General features: G+C 35.0%; 1 protein-coding gene across 6 annotated transcripts in view; it reads right to left on the bottom strand.

The window, feature by feature from the left end:
* The window catches only part of PPP4R4 (protein phosphatase 4 regulatory subunit 4), a 108,385-nt gene that overhangs the window by 40,847 nt on the left and 40,774 nt on the right, over positions 1-26,764 (bottom strand). For 2 of the 6 annotated variants that reach the window (XM_025392176.1, XM_025392177.1), the window contains exons 4-10: positions 11,296-11,443; positions 10,717-10,790; positions 8,259-8,365; positions 7,322-7,429; positions 4,284-4,405; positions 1,485-1,607; positions 321-490 (exon numbers count right to left, since the gene is read on the bottom strand). In XM_025392176.1, the coding sequence (XP_025247961.1) occupies positions 321-490; positions 1,485-1,607; positions 4,284-4,405; positions 7,322-7,429; positions 8,259-8,365; positions 10,717-10,790; positions 11,296-11,443 (852 nt within the window). Of the gene's footprint in view, positions 1-320; positions 491-1,484; positions 1,608-4,283; positions 4,406-7,321; positions 7,430-8,258; positions 8,366-10,716; positions 10,791-11,295; positions 11,444-14,187; positions 14,556-14,662; positions 14,767-26,764 lie in introns of those variants that run through there. The other 4 variants (XM_025392178.1, XM_025392179.1, XM_025392180.1 and 1 more) reach the window with 4 other exon arrangements.

The following is a 26,764-nucleotide window of genomic DNA, read 5'->3' as shown; positions in this document are numbered from 1 at the left end:
GAAGGGAGGAGATGAGTGGGAAGGAAAGAAAAACATGCATCAATACCTAATATTATAATCGTCTCACTTAAATTGAAATCATGTTCTCTGAATTGTAATTTAATTAGAAATCATATTTGGAAGATCCAAATATGTGTATATCAGTCTGATTTATACACAGATATATAAATTTCTCAAATATTTACTCTGTATGTACTATGCACGCTAGACATAATGCTAAGCAGTAAGTGTCAAAAATGGCAATATTTTGAATGCCATCTATGCACCTATTTTAAAGTTATAATAAAAATCCTCAGTAAATATAAATACATATTTATTACCGGAAAGTTATAAGCACAGTTCTTCCGTACTGAAATATATTTCTTCTCCTGCTCTAAGATTTGGGGTGGAATCTGGTTTTCATTGTGTCCATTTTCTTGTTGCAAACCCAATGTACAAAGTTTCTTATAAAATTCCAAAAATCTCAAGTGCTGATCTGGAGTGAAAATTCCTAAAACAAATATAAAAACCTATGCTCAACATTTCAATCGAAAATAAAATTTAAAAAGGGAAAATCAAAGTACAAGAAAAATATAATTGAAGCCAAATACTTAAATAAATGGTTGCAGATAGTTTACAAATAAAAGGAACATGAAAAGAGTAACTGTTAAGAATCTAACAGATCACATTATTTTACCTCATGTTAATTCCAGTAATATTTTAATTTCAAAAGTATAACTTACATAATGCAGGAACTATGCCTGCATTAATTGCTGCAGCATGTATCATATTGTAGGCCACTAAAAAGTCGCTAATAATAACATTGTGGCTATTTATACATCTGCTATTTTCTTATAGTAAATGTTCTAAAATTGCTGGCAGAAAAGACACATGCATGTGTGTATGTGTCTCTGCAGGGAAGGAGCTTAAAAACGGAATCTGAAAGACAGCAAAGTAAATTCAAAACATTTTTAATCAATGGAATGGTTCCACATTCATCAAGTATCTCGAGGAGCTAGAAACTCATAATATATTGTTATGAGTTCATTATTAAAACAGTCAATCTCACACTGATATAGTAAGCTAAGAACTATGTGTTCAAAATGCCAAGAGTTATGGTATTATTATTCCACATCCCAAGCTGAACTTCTCTAATGATATAATAAATTATTCAATAAACGGTTAATAAGTGTATACTTACTACATACAAATAGTAAATAAGCCTGAGCTTCTATTATTACATACCAAATAATACATAAGTATAAAATATTCAGAGATTTAAAGAGCTATGTTTACTTTATTCTGTCATTGTTCTTTCAAACAGGTTCTACTGGTGAAAAAGTCATTCCTAAATGTGCTCTAAATGATGTTATCAAAATTCTAAGATCTCATAAGATTTTTATATACTTGAGAGCTAGGCTTTACAATTAACTGAAGAGCCAAAGTTTAATGACTAAGGTAGAAAAAAAGGGAAAACAGTCTCAAATTCTTAGGATATATCATACCATATAGTCCATGACATAGTTTTCCTAAATGGAAAGATAAAGAAATAAGAATTGATTCATCTGCTTTGAAAGATTTTTCACAAAATGATTTCACTAAGGGAAGTATAGTTTGACTTCTGTCATCTGGAAAACAAAACAAAATAATACATACTTTAAATTCAGTCATCCATACTGCACATGTGGAAACTAATACACACAAATTCCAGAAAGAAAAATTACTACATTAGCCTCATAGTAATAGAAAATACCTGAAAGCAATGATGATGGAGGTGGGTGGTGAAAAAGGGCTAAGAAGAGGGTTGAAATGATCAAAAACTTTAATGTCAGGTTAAGGGGTTTGGACTTCAGATTGCAGGCCATTGGGAACAGAATATAAAGAGTGACTATGAATTAAAAAGCTAAGATGATTGAGGATTTGAGTCTGAATAACTAAAAGAATTCTAATACCATTAACATAAATAAATAGTAAGCAAAGGAAACCTTTCTTATTCTCTTTTACACACATCTCATACCATGCTGCAGCTTAAGCCCATTTTACCATTTCATTTTTTACTAAAATTATATTAGCTTATAATATGTTCTATGTATTGAATTTCATCACTTTTACTTCTTAGATGGCTCTTCTTTAAAAAATTAATCGATTCTTTGAGTACATCTGCTTAGGTCACAAGTATCTGACATAGTGGGGATATTTAACTCTCAATTCTAAATGCTCTCCAAATTTCTCACAGTTTTCTTAAATTTCAGAAATGAATCACTTCTTTATTATCTGGAAATGTTAAGTAAAATGCTGTAACAGGCTTATGAGTATTATTATTACTATTATCATTACATTTCGGCGTTATATCTACTATTTTTGTTAAATGACATTCATTCAACACACTGTGTTTCTTACAGAACAAGCCTTGTAACTAAGCAGAAATAGAAATATGAATAATAAATAGTCTCTTATTTTGAGAAATGCAAACCAGCAAAAAAGCCAAACACAAACAATGTAAGACAATGTGATCACTGCCTTAACAGCTGGTATAAGGCAGGGATCTATAAACTTTTTTGTAAATATTCTAGGCTTTGCAGGCTGTATCCCAACTACTCGGCTCTGTTCTTGTATCACAAAAACAGCCACAGACAATACGTGAACAAATAAGTGTGGCTCTGTTCCAATAAACTTCATTCACAAAAATAGGGGGTGGGCCAGATTTGGTCTAAGGGCTATAGTTTGCCAACGCCTGGTGCCAGGGATTTAGAAAGATATCAGGGAGGAAACTGTATTTAAACTGGGAACTAAAGAAGCAGAAGGAGTTGGCTAGGAGAAAAATAGAGGGAAGGAACAATAGAGAAAGAAAAAGTATGAGAAAAGACTAGAGGTGTGAAAGAAGGTATGCTAAGCAAGTGGGACTGGAGCATCAGACACAAGAGGAGTGGGAAAGAATGGTAGGAAATAAAGCCACAAACACAGTTAGACCCAGCTCTGTGATAAATGGGTGTGGGCAGTAAAAGGGAAAAGATCAAAGATGATGGCAAGGTTCTAGTTTGGAGCCTGGGGATGCCCCATTATTAGAGGAAAAAAGATTTATTCATTCACTTATCATGTATCGAGGTTTTATTCCTCTGGTTTGTCATATTGTCTAAATAACTGTTCTGGAAAATCCAAACACAATTATCGTCCATATTGCAATAATCTTTAAGAGGCTTCCTGGAGTTCAGATAAAATGTTGGTAATCCAACTAAATGTAATACTATAATTACACAATTGAATTCTGTACTTAAGTACTTGACATTTACCCCTCCAAATTTCACTTTATCAAAATAGTTAATGTTTACTGATAACTAATGTCCAGCATTAGTCAAGAGTCTAGTCATACATTCAGTAGAGCAGTTAACTGTCTCTGACATGATTTACATAACACTAAGGAATATCTCTTTACCCTCTCCCACTCAAATATCCCATCCCAAATTTCTCCCCCAATGGCCATGAGATTTCTAGCATTAAAATATTACTAAAGAGAGGAAACTCATGTAGACAATGTCTCAGGATCTGCCTTAATGTCAATTAGGTGAAAAAGTTAAAGTCAAATTCTTAGCCCTATATACACACAAGTCAGTTAAGTTTTGATGGAAGAAAAGAGAGATGGAATATGTAGCAGCAACACTGTATGCCATGTGGTATTGGTTTTAATATGGTTTGTTCCCATCAAAATGCCTGTCAAGGCTTGGCCCCAGTGCAGCAATAGTGGATGGTGAAATCTTTAAGAGGTGGGGTCGCATGGGTCCACCCACTGGCTCCACTCTCATGGGTTGACTGGTGAAGTTCCTGTGGTATTAAGTGAGGTCTCCTTCACAAGGAACTGGGTTAGCTCTCGTGGGACTGGGTTAGTTCTCTGGAGAGCAGGTTGTTACAAAGTCAGTTTCTTTTGTTCCCCTCTCCCTTTTGCAGGTCTGCTTCCCCTTCCACTTCTCTGCCACATTATGAGGCAGCATGAGGCTCTCATCAGAAACAGGTCAGATGGGACTACCTAATCTGGAACTTCCCAGCCTCTAGAAATATGAGCCAAAATAAATTCCTTCATAAATTACCTGGTCTCAGGTATTCTGTTATAGCAACACAAAATGGACTACGACACCATGAGGTAAAAGTGAAAGCCAAGAAGACACCAAAACAGAATGAATCATAAAAAGAGGGAGAGGAAGGGAGGCTTAACATAAGAAATTCTAAATCTACTTTTATTCCTGATTAGTGACATAAAACATGTAGAAAAACACTATTTTCAGAAGCAAAGATGTATCCACATGATTTACCTGTATCAAATATGTCAAGCAGATTAACCAAAGTTTCAAAAGCTGCAAGTCGTACACTGCTGCCTTCATCCCTAGAAAGTTCTATTAATTCAGGGAGCACCACGCTTTTTGTAAGTTCTGTCCTGCACAGTAAGCAATAGAAGAAAACAAATCAAATCAATAAATGTGTAGCAAGAACTTACTAAAAACCAGTGACTGGGCTAGTTGCTGCAGAAAATATGAAAAATCATAAAGATACTGTTTCTGCTCTCCAGAAGCTTTCAGTCTTATGGGGAAAAGATATCATACATATAAGAAACATTAATAGTAATTTCATAATGATTTAAATCAATCCCACTTCCCCCAGCATAATATTGTTACCTACAGAAATCTTAATAACTAAGAGTTTATATTAAACTTTATAAATTATAATATAGTTTTCCATTTTAAGCAACTTCAGCAAATATCTGGACTAATTAGAAAAACTCATCAGTAATAACTGCAGAAACCTAAATAATGTATTTTTATCTAGATTTCACGGTATAAATTATTTTTCCATTCACCTCATACATGACATTATGGTAACTAATTTCTATATAGAAGATGATATATTACTCTAGGTGTCCTATCTAGAAGAATGAAATATAATATAAATGCTTTTAGGGAGTATATAATATTTATAAGACAGTCACAAATAGTTCTTATTCAACACTTTGTGTCTGCTTATTCCTCATGATAAGGTGTCATTGTAATGACAAACACTTTGATAAAGGAGAGGTTTATTATGTGGGTAGCTTTCTTGGGTACAAGATGGAAAATGGCATCAATTATAATTGAAATAAGATGTTGATAGAGTCCAAGAAAGTTATTAAGAGCTGTAGAAAACTTTTAAAAATTCAGGGCAAATTTCAACGACTCTAAGACAATGCTGTCAAGTAGAACTTTCTCCAATGATGGAAATGTTTATCATTTGTGTTCTTCAATAGGGTAGCCACATGTGGCTACTGAGCATTTTTTAAAATAAGTTCATTATGAATGAGGAACTAAAGCTTTAATTTTCTTTAATTTTCTTTATTTTAAACTAAAATTGCCACATGTGACCAGGGGCTACCATATTAGACAGCATAGCACAAAGACAAGGACTTGAGCAATTGAAGTGCCAAAAAAAAAAAAAAAGTTTCCAAGAGATTGATCTCGGTCATACAGATACAGATATTAACATTACCAGTAGTTCACAAACATTAGGCAAATACAGGATGTAGACAGAGGAGGTAAAAGAGTAAAATGTGACAGAACATATCCAAAAGTCATAAAAATTTATTTCATATAAATTTTGCTCAGAATATATTTGTATACCTACTGAAATCCTTGAATTTATTAACAATGGAAGAAAATAGTTTAAGAAAAATAATTTCATCTCTATAGTAAAAGTTATTTTCATTCAATCTTTAAACAGAGTTTTTTATTAAAACGTTAGAGTGATGCAAATTCAACTTAATTATTTCTGGGCATTAAAAATGAAAATAATCATAACAAATAACTCTTTCATTAATTGTGGTAAACTTCCAACACAATACTTAAATATTATTTAGTAAGAGTGGACACAGGACAGAGTACACTACCATACCCTGTGTGACATTCTACTATACCCTGTGTGACATTCAAAAGCCTTTTCAGAACCTTAAATATTGGTCCAGATATTTTAAAAAATTAACAAAGGGGCCGGGCGCGGTGGCTCAAGCCTGTAATCCCAGCACTTTGGGAGGCCGAGACGGGCGGATCACGAGGTCAGGAGATCGAGATCATCCTGGCAAACACACTGAAACCCCGTCTCTACTAAAAAAAATACAAAAAAACTAGCCGGGCGAGGTGGCGGGCGCCTGTAGTCCCAGCTGCTTGGGAGGCTGAGGCAGGAGAATGGCGTAAACCCGGGAGGCGGAGCTTGCAGTGAGCTGAGATCCAGCCACAGCACTCCAGCCTGGGCGACAGAGCGAGACTCCGTCTCAACAAAAATAAATAAATAAAAATAAATAAATAAATAAATAAATAAATAAATAAATAAATAAATAAATAATTAACAAAGGTACAAATGACCACAATCTGATTGTCCTAGCTTGTGAAACAAAGAACCAGATGAAATCAGAGCAACTTCTGCTAAAAATGAGAGGTTCCAATGATTTTTGCACCAATTTTGAATCTTGTTTTTAAAAGAAAAGCTTTCCCAAGACGGTTTTGAGGGAAGACTCCCTTTAATATCATACTTCTAAGACTGAAATGATATCAGTTCTTATGGTTGAGGAGACTGGCTGCTATGTCCCTCCTGGAGCTTCAGGCACCCATAAAACAAGGAGTGTAACAAAGCAAATATTGGAAGCCTGAAGTTGCACAGAAGTTATAGAAAGTCTTCCATTAGAGTGTAGTCAGCCCTCAACATCTGCAGGTTCTGCATCTGTGAATTTAACCAACCATGAATAGAAAACATTAATAAAAAAAATTTCTTCTTTACTGAACATGTACAGACTTTTTTCTTGTCATTATTTTCTGAACAATACAGCATAACTATTTACATAGCATTTATATTATATTAGGTATTATTAGCATCTAGAGATTATTTTAAACATGTGGAAGGATATAAACAAGCCGTATGGAAATACTACACTCTTTTATATCAGAGACTTGAGCATCCTCAGGTTTTGGTATCCAAAAGAGGTCCTGGAACCAAGTCCCCAAGGACATGGAGGGACAACTGCAATCCCACCTGAAATGACCCAATAATATAGTCAAAGAATAGCCAGTCAAACATATTCCAAGTATGGTTTATATTGGGATATCTTTCATTTCCTGAATCTAGGTGTCTGGAATAATAACTAAGCAACTAAGAAGAAAAAAAGAAATTAACATTAATCAAATACCTACCACCAAGCTAAGCACATTCCTCTTTATCTCTTTTAATCCAGACATAGAGGAGGTACTTGTTATGATCATTTTTAAAGATCAAATATAGCCTTTCGATGGCATGCTTTCATGGAAATGGCATAAGGAATTCAAAGTATACCTACCCAATGCCCTGAGCTATATTTTCTAATTGCCGACACATACAAGATCGAACTTCATATTCTACATCCTGACAGAGTGATTTTACCAGAGGAAGTATTTCTCGCTTAATGCTGAAGTCAGGGAGAAAAGAAACATGCAAATGAATGAGTGTTTCAGAATAATATTCCCAAACAATTATCAATAAAATCTTAACTCACCTTAATAATAACAAATGTACTTTAATAGAAAAAATAATACTTTACAATGTATTTTACATATGTTATTAAATTTAGATGTTATTAGCTACTTATTAAATTTGGATGTTATTAGCTACTTGTAAATTATGTATACCACAGTCTTTTAAAAATAATGGTTAATTTTGGATTGGCAGTTGAAATGTCTATAGCTAGGATAAAAGGCTGTAGCAGTGGAATATCTGAGTCTAGCAACCATCAACCAAAATATTCCTCAGCTTTACTTTTGTATCACAGTTACACAACATTCCATTCTTTTCATCTGGTATTTAATAAGTAGGCAAGAAGTAGCACATGAATTATACACATGCTCCATAAAACTTCAAAGTAAGTTAGATTATTCAAAATAACAAATTCACAACAACAGTGTATAAAAGCAGAAATTCTATCTTTATGCTGTTTGCCCATTTTGAAAGTCAATAAGGTAATGCCATTTTATCCTCAAAACTACATTTGGTATGAGATAGGGAAGATTAAGATAGGAAGTAGGAAAATAGTTTAGCTTATCAATTCTGAAAGGTTATGAGATTGAAAAGAAAGGCATCTGAATAAGTAAATTCTGTCACGAGAATTCTATAAAGTTAAAATAGTTAAGATAACTAAATTTGTATGCAGTATGAAATAATACAAATATATTGTTATACAGTCATTATACATTTTAAATCAATGTAATAAAGTAGACCAAAAATTACACACAAATACTCACGTGTGGGCATCAAATTTGTTGGTCAATTTTCCTAAAATTTTACAACTAACTAAACGAGACTGGACTGTTTGGGAAAGTTGTGCCTTGGAAACAAGTGGATTCAAAATCTAAAGAGAAAATTCAGAGAAAAAAATTCACAAAATTTTATACATTCATGCCACTCATGTCAGCTATTTCCTTCAGAGTATTTTAATGTTCTAAATATTTTTAAAGAATCTGAATTACAGTTTGAGGTTCATGACTCAATAACTTGGATTATTTTGTCTTCTGAGTTATTAAGGTAAAGATAATTACAAATTATGCAATTAAAACAATTAGAAAAAAACCGAAGTAAAGTTAATGGTGATTTTACAATGCTCTGTATGCACAGATAAAAGCAGAATTTTGAAATATATATTTTAAAAAGAAAAAAGCAAATTAATGACTAAATACCTTGAAATGTATTTTTATTTCATATAGATTAATTTTTATATTTATCCTAATGGGATGAAAAACATTATAGCTTCAAATAAATCCTATTAAATAATTATGTCATTTGAATACAATAAGCCAAGTCTGATATTGCATTATGTATATATTGGGCACTCAAATACTACAACAGCCTGACAGACTATAAAAAACTATGAAGATCAGACCCTGATTCCAGTCCCAGTTCTTTAGTTTGTCCAAATACTCTCGCTATTTCTCAATTTTTTTTTTTTTTTTCTTTTTGAGACGGAGTCTCACTCTGTCGCCCAGGCTGGAGTGCAGTGGCCCGATCTGGGATCACTGCAAGCTCCGCCTCCCGGGTTCCACGCCATTCTCCTGCCTGAGCCTCCCGAGTAGCTGAGGCTACAGGTGCCTGCCACCACACCCAGCTTATTTTTTTTTTTTTTTAATTTTTACTAGAGACGGGGTTTCACCGTGTTAGCCAGGATGGTCTCGATCTCCTGACCTTGTGATCCACCCGACTCGGCGTCCCACAGTGCTGGGATTACAGGCGTGAGCCACCGTGCCCGGCCATAATCTCGCTATTTCTAATCTCCAGTTTCTCATCTATTTAAAATGGAAATTAGAATATGTCCCACTAAGATCTCTTTAATTTCTAAAATTCTATGACTCTTATAGTCAACTGGCTTGTTTCCTCTCAAAGTAGCTGGAATTACTGAATATGCATTGATAATTTAGAAGTGAAAAGTTTAGAATTACATATCTAAAATCTTTGAAACCACATGTTAAATAATATGGTATTCTAGAGTAAAAATTGCATTATACAGCATATGGCTTTTCAAAAAATATAAAAATCACATGTCTACATTACGTTCAACATTTAAATATGCATAATCATCTAGATGTTTGGCATCAGATAGTATGCAAACATCCTTATAACTAGAAAATCTTCCCATTTTCAAGCCAATATTTAAGCATTGTGATAGGACCATAAACTATGAAGACAAAGAAAGGACAAAGATACTTAATGAAGTCAGTAGAGGACATTTCATTGGCTGATGACTCTTTTTTTCAATCATGACATATTTGGAAAGAAATATATATAGAAATAATGTTCAAAGAATACAAAATCTTTTCATTAGTGGATACATTTCCTTTCCATTTTCTTCTTCTTCTCTCATTGTAATTTATTTAAAACCTTTAGGGAAGAGTATGCTGTTCAATGTTGAAAATTAATAGGCAAACAACATGTTGGGAATAATACTTGTAAGTATAACAAAGAATTGGCAACCATAATAGGTAAATAGCACATATAAATAGTGATTAAAGGATAGGATCAAACAATTGCAAAGGAATACAGAGAAACTGATATAAATATGAGAAAATATTCAACAGCACAATAATTTTAAAATTCCAATTAAAATGTAATTCCATTTTTAGCCCATTAAATAGAAACACTATTGCTGATAAAAGTCCAGGAAAAGAGCATCTTCACATATTGTTAGTAGAAAGTTTAAGAATATTAATGCCCTCTGATCCATTAATTTCTTTTTGAAAGCTACAATTAAATAAATTATCTGAAAAACAGGAAGAGCTCTACAGAAATGTTCATTAATGTCTTATTCAATAGTAAAATATAAGCCTGAAAACAGGCTTAAATGTTTAACAAGTAAAATATTCTGCAGCTACTACCAAATGAGTTTAAAATAATATAGGAAAGTAATGCTAAATGAAAAACAACCATATATAAATTCAGTATGATCACTGATATGGCAAGCAGCAACCATATATAGGAAAAAAATTTGAAAGGAAATACATCAGGACCTTAAAAGTGGACAAGTACAGAACTACAAATTCTTTTTTCTTCCTTCTATATTTTATATTTCTCAAATTTTCTACAATGTGCACGTGTTACATTCAAAATGAAAAACAACTTTCTTTTTTAAAAACCATTTTTGACAATAAAACTTTAAAAAAAAAAAACCTTAGAGTGACTTACTCATTAGTATTTATCCCATGAAAGTATTACCTCATGCCGTAGGGTTTCTTTTGGCAATACTTCTATAACAGACAGAAGAGTTTCCAGCCATGCATTGCTGACACCTGGTTGACACAGATAAAACGTACTAAATTAAAAGTCTCACTTCAAATTCAGTTTCAACTCATCCATTAATAGTTACAATAGCACTTAATGATAAAATGGAAATAATTATTTTCATTACTATTCTAAAAAGTTTCTCTATTATTTTGTCTCAGTCAACATCTAGAAAATTTTTATATTTTTAAAAAAATAGTATTGGTAAGATATCTTTAAAGCAAGGTTTGCTGTTTTATTGTACAAACTATAAACATGACTGCTAGAAAAGGAAAAAAACTAAGAAGAAAGTATAAATCATAAGATGAATTAATGGGTCTTCAGTTTCCAAGGATATTAAATTTTGTGGGTTTTATAAGAAGACAGCCATAGCTATTTTAAGTCATTTCACTGCTCAACTCCTAGGCAGCATGGCCTTACTCAGTTATCCTCATCAGGCTAACAGTATTTATATAATATCATGGTCATATACAAAAAACAATAAGTCTATAATTAAGCATGCCAGCCCCTGACCTGTGTCCCTGTGCTCCAGATGCAGGAGAATGACTTGGAGGAATGAGTGGGTATATGAATGAATTGACACTGATTCGTCCTGCAGAATGGTCAGAAATGACACCGCAGCCGTTAACTGCATTTCCACTCCTGCAACATGTAGGGCTTCCTGTATAATCAGAAACAGTTTTCTATTTACATAGATGAGAGATCACAAATTGTAATTTTTTAAAATCCAAGGTTATAGAAACTAAATAGTCATATTCCACAAAATTAGATATAGACCTTTAAGGATATGTACTTATTACTTTATTGAAGAGAACTATATTAATCTGCTCCTGATCATTTAACTTATTAGACTACACAAAATTTAAGTGTCTTAGGATTTTATAAGATAAAGTAACTTTCTATCACTTTATTGAATAAAAAATATAAAGAGTACATAAACCTTTAAGCAACAGAGTAGAAACTTTTGATAGATTTTAATTTCTGTTTTCCTGTTTGGATTGTGACAGTTTGTCATCCTGCCTAGAACAATGTCAAAGCTCAGACAATCACATGTGTTTCCATTATTTGTATTTGTGTTTCAAAAAATAAACATCATACATTCTACTATTAAAAATACACTTGAGTATGCAAATATATTTCGCCTTTAAACAACTGAAGAGAACATAAATTACCATGAAGTAAACTGTTTTCAAAAGAAATTTTCTTAAGAATATGCTTTAAAAATTAATTATATTCATAGCCATCTCCATTTACCATTTAAAGAATTTTAAAATGTATATCCAAAATTAAAACCTACATTATAGTATGTTTTCAACACACCGAAAGGTCAAAAAAACTATCTTTCTACATAAGCCTCAAAGATATTACCTATACCTCTCTATGAGAGAGAGAGAGCGTGTGTGTGTGTGTGGGGGTGTGTGTGTGTGTGTGTAATGTAAAGGCAACTAGAAGTATTACTTGTTTAATCAATTATGGCAATAATGAAAATTTCACTTTTATGCCTATTTTATAATATAATAAAGTCAGTAGAACCTGGAACTTAGTCATAAAACAAAGTTTCATATCAGTGATCTTAGGAATATTAATCCTTCTGCATTATTTCCTAATCGATAAAATGTGAATTATAGCAACATCTTCATGGAGATTTAAATCATTTAAATAGAACTTTTATGATTTATCAACTTGTGCAAAATGAACATTTAAATAATTACCATTTTATATCCACTGTCTTCTGTCTACATTACCCTTGGATATCTAGTTGGAATCTCATTTGCTCACACCTTTACTGATCTCTCCCTAAAACCTGCTCCTCCTGTAATCTTCCTCATCCTGATAAATAGTAAATGACATCTCTGCCCTTCCAGCTGCTCAGCCCAAAAACTACGGGGTCATCCTTAACTCCTCTCAATCCCTCACTCCCCACAGTCAAAAGGCCAATAAATCCTGAAGGGTCTACCTTCAAAACAGATCCAGAATCTGAACACTAGTCACCTCTCCTGTTGCCACCCTAGTCCAAGTCACCATCTTCTCCAGCCTCAATTACTCAAAAAACCTTTAATCAGTCCCTGATTCCATCACTGTCCCTCTATTATCCATTCTCTACACTGTAGCCTAAGGAATTATTTTAAGAAATCAGTCAAATAATGTCACTTTTCTGCTCAAAACTCTCCAATGGGCTTCCATCTCACTCAAAGGAAAGGTCAAAGTCCTTTTAACAACTTACAGTATGTGTTCTCAGTTCCCCTTTTCCTGGATTTCCATATAGCTGGCTCCCCTACTTCTTTCAAGCCTCTACTCAAATACCACCTTTTCAATGAGGCCTTCCCTGATGACCCTACTTCAAGTTGAGTTCATCTCCTTACCCCAGCTCTCACTACCCGCCTTTACCAGTTTATTCATTACTATCATCCAATATACAACATGTTTATTTGTTTATGGCCTATCTTTCACAACTGGACCACAAGCTTCATGTATCCCCATCTCCTAGCACACAGCAGGCATTCAGTAAGCAGCTGCTGGGTGACTAAATATCTCTTACCCTCTCACCTACTCTTTCTGCTCTTGATGCTCTCTCCCTACACACACATTTTGCACATCTTCTAAAAAGTGGCTTCAAGAGATTTTGAGGTGAGTCCTAAAGATTAGGAACTGGCAGAATTAGACAGATGGCAAAGCAAAAATGGATCACATAGAAATGTATTCTCAATCCTCTTTCTATCATGTCCACACTGCTGTCTTCCACCCTAACATCTCCATAACCATGATTTGGACCTATATATCCAGTCTTCTTGATTTAGCACAGTGGGACACTGCCAGTCATCACAATAGGAGATAACACAGGGATATCTACAGCAGAAGAAACAAAATAGTAAAGCACTTTGATAAAGGCCAGCGAGCTAATAACTGGCAACTCTAACAAACAATTGTCTACCAGATGCCAAAAACACTCCTAAGCACTGAATTCTTACTCACGGACTCTGCACTTCCATTCATCATTTATTAAGGCATGACTTAAAACAATGCTAAGCCTTCATGTCATGGTGTGGAAGATCTGGCAGTGGCATTTCCTGTGGCAAATATCTATGTGCTATGGTTAATTGCCAGAAAACCTACCACATATTAGAGTGGCTGTTTTTGTTTTATTCTAAACTTTTGTATCACACACAAAAACATTATTTTACATGTTTTTTCAACCAAAAGCCAATTACATATCATAAGAGTTCTTGGCTGAGAGAAAGAGGGTAAGAATGTTAGAGTATAAAGCAGAAGCAGCAATTGGTCTCTGAAATCAATCCTCCCATATCCCTTTGTTTTAGTGTTCCCAAAAGAAACATTTGTTCCACACTAACAATTTTGGGTTTGGAAAACACTTTTAAAAGATTTGATGTGGCCAGTATACATCACTTACAGGTTTCAGAAGGCACAGCTTTTATTTAGAAACAGAAAGGACTTTGCAAAGAAATATTAAAATCAATTGTGAGGGCCACAATGTACATTCCAGTTCACATGAGTCTGTTAAATTCCAAGAGATGCAATTCTGCCCCCTCTTAAAGTCATTAAAGTCCTGGGTTTTGTACGTATGCAAACTTTATACAAAAGAAGAACATGAGAAGCTCTCCAACTTCATATCTTCTTACTGTATTACTTAGTCTTGACTCCCGCAGCAACATTTGCCCCAACTATTTTGCATTTAATTTTCGAAAAATCCTCAAGTCTTATCAGGATTTGGGTTTTTCTCTTGTTGTGCTGACTTCAACATCTGGGACTGTCCACTGTTAAGAAACCAGCACAGACTAAGAGATTTCATCACTGCTAAAAATCAACTGATTTTCTAAACATATTTTTCTGAAACATAATACAATAAGAGTTCAATACTTACCAGTAAGTGTTCTCCTCCACAGAGTCACACCCTCTGGACAAACATACGTGAGATCCATACTCTCTGGATAAATAAGTGTGCATCCTCATGGACCTTGGAAGACACTGAAAAGTAAATTCCTCTATTGCTTAAGTGCATGCCTTAATGCCAGTTACCATTCCTCTTACATTACTATAGTACGGCTGGCATCCCAACTTGAATTCCTCAAAAATGAAATGAGACATTAAGAGTTAATGGTACGCCGGGCGCGGTGGCTCAAGCCTGTAATCCCAGCACTTTGGGAGGCCAAGACGGGCGGATCACGAGGTCAGGAGATCGAGACCATCCTGGCTGACACGGTGAAACCCCGTCTCTACTAAAAAATACAAAAACTTAGCCGGGCGAGGTGGCGGGCGCCTGTAGTCCCAGCTACTCGGGAGGCTGAAGCAGGAGAATGGTGTAAACCCAGGAGGTGGAGCTTGCAGTGAGCTGAGATCCGGCCACTGCACTCCAGCCTGGGCGACAGAGCGAGACTCCGTCTCAAAAAAAAAAAAAAAAAAAAAAAGAGTTAATGGTACATTTCCAAGTTTTAAAAACTGTACCCATTCAAGGAAGGAAAGTATAGTAAACATGTCTGTGTTTAAATTCGCTCTTTAGTTAGCATGAGTGGTGCAAGAAAGCATTTTGTAAAACAACATAATACATTCCTTGCAGGGAGGGAAATAGCTCTGTCTCCAACAAGCCCGTATTATATCCATCAGGAAGATATTTCTCCTTACAATACACAACATAGAAAAGCATTAAATAAATCATTGGCTTACTCCAAAAGAGCAAGTATTTAAGTTTCACAGATTCTGAACAGAATCTTATTGAATAAAACTGAAAAATATATTTATCATGAATAGTGCTAGTAAAAAGTAAAGGAACTCTAAAATTACACAATATCTGTGTATTTTTAGAGATAGTATTGATTATTTTGAAATTGAATAATAGGGACTTCTATATTAAAATACTGAATATCTGGGACATATAAAATATCTGGGGTATTAAAGATTATAAATGTGGGAGCTTTTAGTAATTAACATAATAGTGTAACAGCCCTCTTCATTATAAAATCATATTTATAAAAGACTTTCAAATAGGTTAAATATGAATAATTGAAATATGCCAGGTTCTAAGATACCTTTAATGATTATACCTCATTATTTTCCCTATCCCTGATTGCCACATTCCACCACTAAAATAAAGGGTGTAAAGGACTAGATGAGATCACTGAAAATCAAAATCTGAGAGGGAAAATGAAGTGAAGACAATAAACAGAAATAACAAAGGGAGATATGTTTTACCATTCCTAAGTTTGTATTTCAGTGACTAGCAAGGTTCATGAGGAGGTACACATAAAAATATCCTTAAGAACTCTTTCCATAAAGGAAATACCAATAGTAAGTATCATGTAACTATTGTAAATATACAATAAAATATGCTGCCATGCAAAATCATAAGAACACCAAAACAAACAAATCAATTTAAAGACCACGGTTTTGCAACTGAGCCTTCTGGCTGCAGTACTCTGCTAAGTCATTTTTAAACATAATAAATTAGAATCACAGGAATTTCATAATTTAGGCTTAAAATATGTAAATAACCTGCAATTCAAAACTTTGCAAAGAAAGGATGTGCTTTTCAAAGAAATATCTTTTTAATGGATGTTACAGCTATAAAGAACCATTCCTTCCAAATGATTCACTGTAGTAATATTTAATTAATTCAATATTTTTTCCAAAAATTATACACAGTTCTCTTAGAAAAAAAGCAGCCATGGAAAGTCTAGCAAATATCTATAAGCAAGAGGAAACAGGACTTTTTTCCCCCCAAGTCAGTCATAATACTTTCACCTTCTATCCTAATCTCTCTCAAAAGTAGCCCAAAGAAAATCTAATTCTGAAGATAATATCATTTTAATTTCATTCAAGTCCCAGCATCATACTATGTATTCTGGGAAATAGGAAAGAAGCCAAAGATAAGGATCTCTTCATTTGAGTGATTCCTGTTGACTATATACGCTCACTCAAATGCTCAGTTATGTTCAAGGCACTGTGCTGCTAGGTGCTAGAGACCTAGAGACGCAGCAATGAGCAGGACTAACAATGTACAGACACTTAACTGCACTAGCAGTAGAGTCTTACTTAACCTGATTTCAGGTACTAGATGATTTGAAGCTGGGCTGTCCTCCCCTGCAAAGGACAGTCTATTCAGGATTGCCCTTATTCCTACTGCAGAGGGGCTTACCAGGGACTTTGCAAGGCTGTCAGAGAAGTCACTTAGGCTCTCAGTCCCTCAAGACCCTCTTCTAGAATCAGCAAATACCCCCAGGCCCAAAGCAGGCCCCAAATTACATGTTCACTTTTCTGGATATTTGTTGTCTCTTAGATCTTGGAAGGGTAATATTTTACTACCTTGTTACTTTCAATAGGCTTGTATGCAGATGATTTTTATGTTTTGTTCAGCTTTAAAAATTATCCTTGCCAAGAGAGTTGATTAGAGTTACCTAGTCTGCCTTTATTGAAAGAGGAAGTTCCCTTTCCCTTTCCTGTTATTATTCCTTCTTGATTTAATCTTAAAATGAGATTAACCCCAACATTTCTATTTATATACCTGCATAGGTTCTCTGAGCACACATACCCCTCTACCATACCCTGTCACCATCTCCACATCCACATAGATCAACTGATTGTTTTCTAACGATACATTAGAAGTAATCAGGAACTTAAAATTAAATATTTTACCAAAACCCTTGTGATATATGTCCTCAATTTATACTTCTAGTTCTTAAGCTTCCTTATTTTCTTGGTGTAAAATTATGTTTCCAATAGCAGTTCTCCACTTTTGGTCTTCATTTTCTCTGTAGACAATCTCTTCCACACAAATGACTTTAAATGTAATCTGTATAAATTTTACTTTTTTATTGGCAGACCTGTTCAGAGTATCAGATCTGTATATACAACTCTCTGCAATCTCTACTTCGGATGTCTCAAAGGTGTCTCAAAGGCAACAAGTTCAAAATTGAGCTCATGGTATTTCCTTGGACACCTGGGCCTCCTCCAGTCTCTTGTCCTAATGTGGGCTTTCTCTAGTCTCCTATCTTAGTGTGTGCCACTGTTACCCACCTGGTTTACAAACCAAGATTTCAGGAGTTATCCTTGATACTATTGGTTTTTTATTGCTCACATAGTCCTGGTTTTGTTATTTATTTCTTTAATCCGTCCACCTCTCCAACCAGACTACTTCCACCCTAATCCAAGCTATTTTGAAGGTTTGCTCAGGTAAGGGTAACAGATTCCAAGTGATCCTCACCCACTACATCCCTTCCATTCCATCCTACATCACTCTTTTCTGATTCATTTTTGACTTTACAGTCAGCATGAGATTTCAAAGCATTTAAAACCGTAATTTGAATATTCCCTTACATAATGCACCTAAGGATCTGCATAATTTGGGCTTTTTCACTGTCTCAGCAACTCCTCTTGCTTTATGCTCTAGGCACACTGATTTTCTCTCAGTTCTTTGAATCTGCATTCAATCTGCATGCTTCTCTTTCCTTCTCAATGCTGGGAATGTCTGCTTTCCTATCTGCCCTTATCTTGCCCTTCGTCTAATTATTTCTCTTCATACATGTCAACTGTCACTTCTCAGCAAAGCCTTCTCTAACACCCCAGAGGAGATTACCTGTTATTAGGTGCTCTTAGAGCATCTTGTACTTCTCGCTGTTAGCTGTTATTACAATTTTAGGTACAGAATTAACAGTGTAGTTAGAATGTAAGCTCCACCATCCTGCTACTGCTACTATAAACATAATGTCACACCAACAATTTGAAGCCCAGCTTCAAATCATCCAGTACCTGAAATCAGGTTAAGTAAGACTCTACTGCTAGTGCAGTTAGGTGTCTGCCAGAAGAAAACATATTCCTTTCATGAGAAAGATATCATCCTAGGCCTCAAACTATTTCTACAAAAGGTTTGTCAAATACAAGACCAAGCACATAATCAATAATTTCAACACACAGGAGGAGATAATATAATAAGCAGAAAAAATACAAAATATACACATACCAAAAGGAGCTCCAGGTACTGGTGCTATATGATACATACATGGTTCAAGAGGATAAAAGATACAATTGAGAATTTCAACAGAGAATTCTCTAAGATATAAAAAACATGGCAGATTTTAAAGAGCTAAGTGGAAATTCTAGACTAGACAAATACAATAATCAAAATAAAAATCAGGTTAGATACAGATGAATTAGTGAGACAGAAGGTGTATTCGAATAAAACATCGATGAATCACAAACAAAAAAGGATGGAAATGAAAAAAAGAAGATAAAGGACATGGAAATACTATAAAAATATCTAATATATATGAAATTGGAGTCTTAGAAGGAGGAGAGAGAGAAGATTAGGCAGAGGCACATGTAAAAAGATATCTGAGAATTTTCCAAAATTGGCCAAAGAAAATAAGCCACAGAGTCAAGAAGCCATAAATATGCTTCCATATTTCTAGAAATCTACAGATACACAGTGTAAAATCCTATGCTAATAAAAACATCTATTTAAAATGCATGTGGAAGACATTTTCAAACAGACAAAAACAAAGATAATTTGTTACCAGCAGACTTGTACTGAATACTAAAAGGTGTTCTTCAGGCAGAAAAAAAAAGAAGATTCCAAATGGAAATACTATAGGTAATAAAAAAATGATAGATATGTGGGTAAATCTAAATAGATATTGGTTAGATAAAACAACAATATCTAGGAGACCTGAAATAGATAAATAAAATAGCTAGCAACAATAACATATAAGTCAGAAGAGGATTAAATAGAGAACTGTAAGGTTCTTCTTGTATTATTATCTGGGAAGACAGTAAAAACACCAGTGAAATTTGACTTTGATAATATGTCCTTTTTGTAATGTCTAAGGTCACTAACACAAGAAAAGTAAGAGTCTGTAACTTCCAAGCTAACAGAAGAGGGGGAAAGTGGAATAATAAAACTACTTAATCAATTCAAATAAAATAAATAAGAGAAATAGAAACATAGAGCGGTTGGCAAAACAAAAAAGCAAATTATAAGATGACCTAAGCAATTACATTAAATGTAAATGGGAAAATATTCTAATTAAAATACAGTGTGAGATTGGATTAAAAAATAAAATCCAATCATGTTGTTTACAAAATAAAATCTAAAACATCAGGAGGAGCCACAGAGTGGAAGAAGAAATTTCAACACATAACCAGAATATGTACAGAGCATTATATCACTGAATGGTTATACCACAATTGACTTACCCATCAACGGTTGACTGATACTTGGGTTGTTTCCAGTTTTAGCTATAGCAAGCAAAGCTGCAATGAACATCCATGTATAAGACTTTATATGAAAAGATGCTTCATTTTCTCTGAATCCTTAGGAGTTAAATAGCTGAGTAATATAGTAGATGTATGTTTAAATTTTTGAGAACCTGTTTTCTAAAGTTGTTGTGCCATTTTACATTCCCACCAACAGTGTAAGGGAGTTTGAGTTGCTCCACAATCTTCCACAATACTTTGTATGGTCAATTGTTGTTTTTGGGTTTTTTTTGTTATTGTTAGTACAGATATTTTAACAAGTGTGTTGGAGACTTACTTGCATTTTCCTAATGACTAATGATGTTGAACATCTTTTCTTATGTTTACTGGCCATCTGCAAATGTTCTTTGGTGAAGCATCTTAAAAATTTTTCCATATTTCTAAAAATTGGGTTGTTTTATTATCGTGTTTTGAGAAGTTCTTTATGTATGCCGAACACATGTCCTTTGTCATCTATGTGATTTATAAATACTTTCTCCCATTCTGACTTTTCATTCACTTAATAGTGTCTTCTGAAGAACAGATCTAATTTATCAAATTTTTCTTCTAAGGATCATGCTTCTAGAGTCATATGTAAGAAACTTTTACCTAACCCAAGGTCACAAAGATTTTCTCTTATTGTTTCCTCTAGAAGTTTTAATAATTTCAGTCTTTAACATTTAGGTCTATGATCTATTTTATCTTTTGCATATGGAGCAAGGCATGGATTTATTTTTCAAACTGTTTTAGCATCATTTTTTGAAAAGCCTATCCTCTCTATAATGAATTGCCTTTGCCCCTGTGTCAAAAACAAACTGACAATTTGTGAGGTAGGTGTAGATTTTTTAAACTTTCTCTATGTCTCATTGATTACTTTATCTGTCTTTACACCAATCATACAGTATTAATTGCTGTGGCTATATATTATGTATTGAAATCAGGTAATATAAGTCCTCCAATTTTGTTCCTATTTTTCAAAGTTGTTTTGGCTATTCTAGGTCCTTTACAGTCTCATATTAATCTTAGAATTAGTCTGTCATTTCCTACAAAAATCTAACCTACTTGAATTTTGATTATTTTGCATTAAACATATGCATTGATCTGGGGCAAACTGACATCTTAACAATATTGAGTCTTCTGATCCATGAATATGATCTACATTTCAGTTCACTTAGTTCTCTCATTATTTCCTCTCAGAAATGTTCTATAGTTTTCAGTTTATAGATCTTATGTAACATTTACCAGATTTCTCTCTAAGTACTACATATTTTAATGCTATTTTGATAGTTTAAGAGAAACTTCAATTTCCAATTGTTGGTTGCTGGTTTGTAGAAATGCAATTGATTTTTGTACATTGATATTGTATCCCACAACCTTTCTATACTCGCTTGGAAGTTCCAGTATTTTTCTTTTGTAGGTTCCTACGTATGATAACGTTATCTGAGAAAAAAAGACAGCTTTACTTATTTCTCTGCAATGTGAATGTTTTATCTTTTTGTTGCCTTACTCTACTGGCTAGAATGTCCAGTATACTGTTACACAAAAGTGGTAAGAGCAGACACATTTGGCCTTTTCCTGATCTTAGGAAAAAGTCTTTCACCTTTAAGTGAAACTATAGGTTTCTCACAGAGGAAGCTCCCATCTATTCCTAGTTTACTGAGTTGTGGGGTTATTTATTTATTTATTTATTTATGAGATGGCGTCTCGCTCTGTCACCCAGGCTGGAATGCAGTAGCACAATCTCGGCTCACTGCAACCTCCACCTCCCGGGTTCAAGCCATTCTCCTGCCTCAGCTTCCCAAGTAGCTGGGATTACAGATGCCCACCACCATACCCAGCTAATTTCTCTATTTTTAGTAGAGACAGGGTTTCACCATGTTGGCCAGGCTGGTCTCGACTCCTGACCTCATGATCCACCTGCCTCGGCCTCCCAAAGTGCTGGGATTACAAGCAAGAGCCACCACAACAGGCCTAATTTTAAGACACAGTCTCACTGTCTTGCCTAGACTAGACTCAAACTGCTGGGCTCAAGAGATCCTCCTGCCTCAGCCTCCTAATAACTGGGACTACAGGTGTGCATCATCACACCAGGCTAAGATTTTTTTTTCCAGAAATAGTTGTTGGATTTTGTCATATACTTTTTCTAAATCTACTGAGATTAGATGGTGGTGTTCCTTTTTTAGTTTTCTGATAAGATGATTTATACTGATTAGTTTTTAAATTTTGAAACAATCTTGAATTCCTGAGATAAACTCTGACTAGTCATAATGTATTATCATCCTTTTGATATATTGTTGGATTTGATTTCTCATTTTTTGGGTGTTTGCATCTATGCTCATGAGTATATATACATCAGGGTAATGTTTGGCCTGAAAGTTTATCAGAAAGTTCTTACCTCCTCCTTTATTTTCTGAATGAATTTGTGTAGAATTGTTATTTCTTTTACATTTACCCTAATTTTTACCATTTCCAGTGCTCTTCATTTATTCATGTAAATCAATTTCCATCTGGTATCACATTACTCTCACCTAAAGAATTTCCTTTACAACCGAGTGCGGTAGCTCACACCTGTAATCCCAGCACTTTTGGGGGTGGATCATCTGAGATCAGGAGTTCAAGACCAGCCTAGACAACATGGTGAAACTCTGTTGCTACTTGAAATATAAAAATTAGCTGGGCATGGCAGCAGGTGCCTGCACCTGTTCCCAGCTACTTGGGAAGCTGACGCAGGAGAACTGCTTGAACCCGGAAGGCAGAGGTTACAGTGAGCCAAGATCATGCCATTGCACTCTAGCCTGGGCAGCAAGAGTAAAACTCCATCTTTTTAAAAAAAAAAAAAAAAAAAAAATTTCCTTTACCATTTCTTGCGGTATAGATTTGATATAATTAATTCTTTCAATTTCTGTTTATCTAAAAAAGCCAATTTATCTTCGTCCTGGAAAGATATTTTAACTGGGTATATATTCCAGTTGACTTTTTAATTTTTGCTTTTCACTTTCAGTACTTTTAATATGATATTCTTTTGTCCTCTAGACGACATAGTTTCTGATCAGAAGTCTGTTCAATGGTCACCTTTGTCTCTGGCTACTTCCAAGATTATCCCTTTTTTATTTTCAGCAGTTTATGATGTGTCTAGGGGAGAGGGTGTGTGTGTGTGCGCGCGCGCGTGTGCTCCCATGCATTTATTCTGCTTGGAGTCCTCTGGTCTTCTTAGATCTATGCTTTGTCCTGGCTAGTATTTCTTTAAATAATTCTTCCTTCTCGTTTCTCTTTTCTCATTCTGAGATGCCGATCGCACATATATTATATCTTTTTATGCTGTCTCAAAGCCATTGGATGTTCTCTTCTAATTTTTCACTCTTTTCTATCTCTATGTTTCAGTTTGGATAATTTCTATTTTCTATCTCTATGTTTCAGTTTGGATAATTTCTATTTTCAAGTTCATGGATTCTTTCACCAGACATGTTCAAACTGCTGATAAGTCCATTGAAGAAATGCTTCATCTTAGATATCATTTTTATTTCTAGCATTTTCTTCTTTTTCTTTTCTTTCTTTTTTTTTTTTTTTTGAGACAGAGTTTCGCTCTTGTTGCCTAGGCTAGACTGCAATGGCGCGATCTCTACTCACTGCAACCTCCGCCTCCCGGGTTCAAGTGATTCTCCTGCCTCAGCCTCCTGAGTAGCTGGGATTACAGGGATGCACCACCACGCCCGGCTAATTTTGTATTTTCAGTAGAGACAGGGTTTCTCCATGTTGGTCAGGCTGGTCTCGAACTCCTGACCTCAGGTGATCCGCCTGCCTCGATCTCCCAAAGTGCTGGGATTACAGGCATGAGCTACCACACCTGCCTATTTCTAGCATTTTCATTTGATTATTTTATAGATCCTCTCTCTGTTGAAATGCCCTATACATCCAGGCATGTTGTTTTTTCAGTGGATATTTTACCATATAAATCACAGTTACTTTAAATTCCCTAATATTTCCAATATCTGGGCCTTCTCTGACACTAGACCTGTTGTTGTTTTATGTTTTGGTAAGTTTCCTTATTTTGTGTGCCCAGAAATTTTTGATTTTGAAATGTTGAATGCTGGATATTCAGTGACAATAGAGGTAATAGTATTTATGCTCAGAAATGAACATTCCTCCTCTGCTAAGCTGTTAAGTACAGGGGGTTGAGTAGTAAGTCTAGTTAGCAATGGGGCTGCGTTTGAGGATTTTTGTTGCTATGGCAATCACAGCACCACAGGTTTCAAACCTCCAATAGTGGGCCACTATTACCTTTTGTTTAACGTGCAGCCTCAGATGCCAAAGGGTTTTCCTCAGTGTTCCTGCTCTACCCTCAGTTTTCAGCAGGGAGTCTCTCTCCACACTCTTGTCCCTTCTCTAGTAGGACAACTGTTGCTTGTTACTACACACTAGGTTAATGGTGGATATAGAGGATTCTCAGATATCTTGGTCCAGCCTCATCTTGGGCAGGGTCTTTGAGCCTGGGCCTCAGGAATGTAACTTTTTCAGTGTTCCTGTCCTATAACTTTGTATCTTGGGGTGTGGGAGGGGAACCTTTGCCAGGGTCAAGTTTCTTGCCCTATCCCCACTGGTGGCAGACCTCTGCTTTTTATCAGTGCAGGGTCCTAGGTCTAACATCTCCTGCCTTCCACACCCAGCCCCTAGTGTCAAAAGGCTTATGCTCCCACCTTTCTCCCAGAAGTAAGTGATCTTTGCATGGTTCTGGACGAGTGAGGGTTTTCTACCTCCCTTCCAGAGGCAAGTGGGTTTTGCTCCTATCACACCCACCGAAGCAATGGCACTTCACCTGGGCTGTAGAAGCAGGAAAGTTCACTGCTTCTCCCTCCGCAGCTTAGACTTTTGCTTCATAAAGGAGAAGGTTTTCAGAAAATGGGCAGAGTTGGCTCCTGTCCCTCAGCAGCAGCTCATCAGTACCACACCTTTATCATCAAGAGAGATGCTCTCCAATCTCCTGCCTTGTCCCCCAGTCTATCTCACAGAGCAAACAGTGGAGACGTATGGAAAAGAGCTTGCAAATGGATGCAAAGCTCCTCTGTGTCTAACCTACAAGCTATCCTAAACACATAAATTGTGCTAGCCCACAGCCACCCTTTAAAAATTTGTTAAGATCTTAGCTGATACTGCTAACTACTTTTTGTGGTGGGCACCTCTTCCTCCTATGCTCTACCAAGTCAGTGTTCCTCCGTCCCATCTATCCTCAGAGGGGTCTTGTGAATTCAGCTCACTTGGCTGCCTTGTGACCAGCTCTGATGTGCTCAAGAAGTTATGACTGTGTGGATTTTGGGGATAACCTACTGTTATTAGAATGAAAGTGATGTTCTCTTGCAGCTTTCTATATCCTAAATGGAAGTGAAACGGAATGCTTTGTTTTTGAGCCCTAGTATCATTCCTTACTCCCTTACAAGCTTACACATTTAAAATAATTTCAGAAATTTCTGTTCGTTTTTATTGCAGATAGGGTAAAAATAACAAATGACTGAATGACTAAGAAGCATATGTGAAAACACTGGTGTCCACTAAGAATTTACTGAAAGGCATTATTTTTAGGTCTATAAGGAATACCAGTTAATATAACTCTATATACACAGAAAAACTATATACTCAGTAAACGTTTCATAGAACTTTAATTATCATTGTGAAGTGATCAGTAATGTCAATCTATTTTGTCCTTAAATACACATAGATATATATGTAAAAAGAAAAAGCATAAAATACATTATTCTCAAAATGCATAGCATTAAATGTACTTTTATTTTTTAAGCTGTAAACCACAGAACAGTTTGTATCAATCTGTTCATCTCTAATTCCTTTCATTAATACTTTTTTCTGAGTGAAATAGAAAAATAAGTTATATAATTTTATGCTTCCTAAACCACAAGACCTCTTAATTCTGACCCTGATGATTACCTTCTGTCAACCTTACATTACAGGAATTATTTCACTTTCTTACTTACATTCCTTCCTATCAGTGTCCCCAAATGTTTAGCCTGTCTACAGAATATATATTGTGGGACTTTTATGACCTGTAAGGGTCTGGAACATCATGATCTGCTCATTATGCTTATCTCAGAACACATCATCTTCAGTGAGGAAGACAGATGCCTGTTTTCTTAGCTGCAAACCAAATAAGAAAGCAGTCTGGATCATTTGTTTATGCTCTTTAATTCCTTTAGTCAAGACTATTTCTTTTCCTTGGTGAACTGTAAGAATAAATTATATACTTTCATGCTTCCTAGAAATCTCCCAACTAACTATTCACAAACACTGAATTTTTTAAGCCAAGATTTTCCCAACTGTAAAATGAGTATAAATACATCACATAGAGTTGTTAGGAAGATTTTTTTAAGGATATATCTAAAGCATTAAGCACAGCACCTGGCCCACAGTAAGTGTTCCACCCATTATTACAGCTTGAGTATCCCTTATCCCAAATGCTTGTAACCTGAAGTGTTTCAGATTTTGAATGTTTTGGGATTTTGGAATATTTGCATATTCATAATGAAATATCTTGGGGATAGGACCCAAGTCTAAATATGAAATTCATTTGTTTCATATACATCTTATACACATAGGCTGAATGTAATTTTATACAACATTTTAAATAATTTCATGCATGAAACTAAGTTTTGACTGCATTTTGACTTTAACTACACTTCATCACATGAGGTCAGATGGGGAGTTTTCTACTTGTAGCATCATGTTTATGCTCAAAAAG

The sequence above is a fragment of the Theropithecus gelada genome, chromosome 7b, assembly GCF_003255815.1.
Source record: "Theropithecus gelada isolate Dixy chromosome 7b, Tgel_1.0, whole genome shotgun sequence".
In the NCBI taxonomy this organism is placed as follows: Eukaryota; Metazoa; Chordata; class Mammalia; order Primates; family Cercopithecidae; genus Theropithecus; species Theropithecus gelada.
This window is presented reverse-complemented; position numbering and strand designations above follow the sequence as displayed.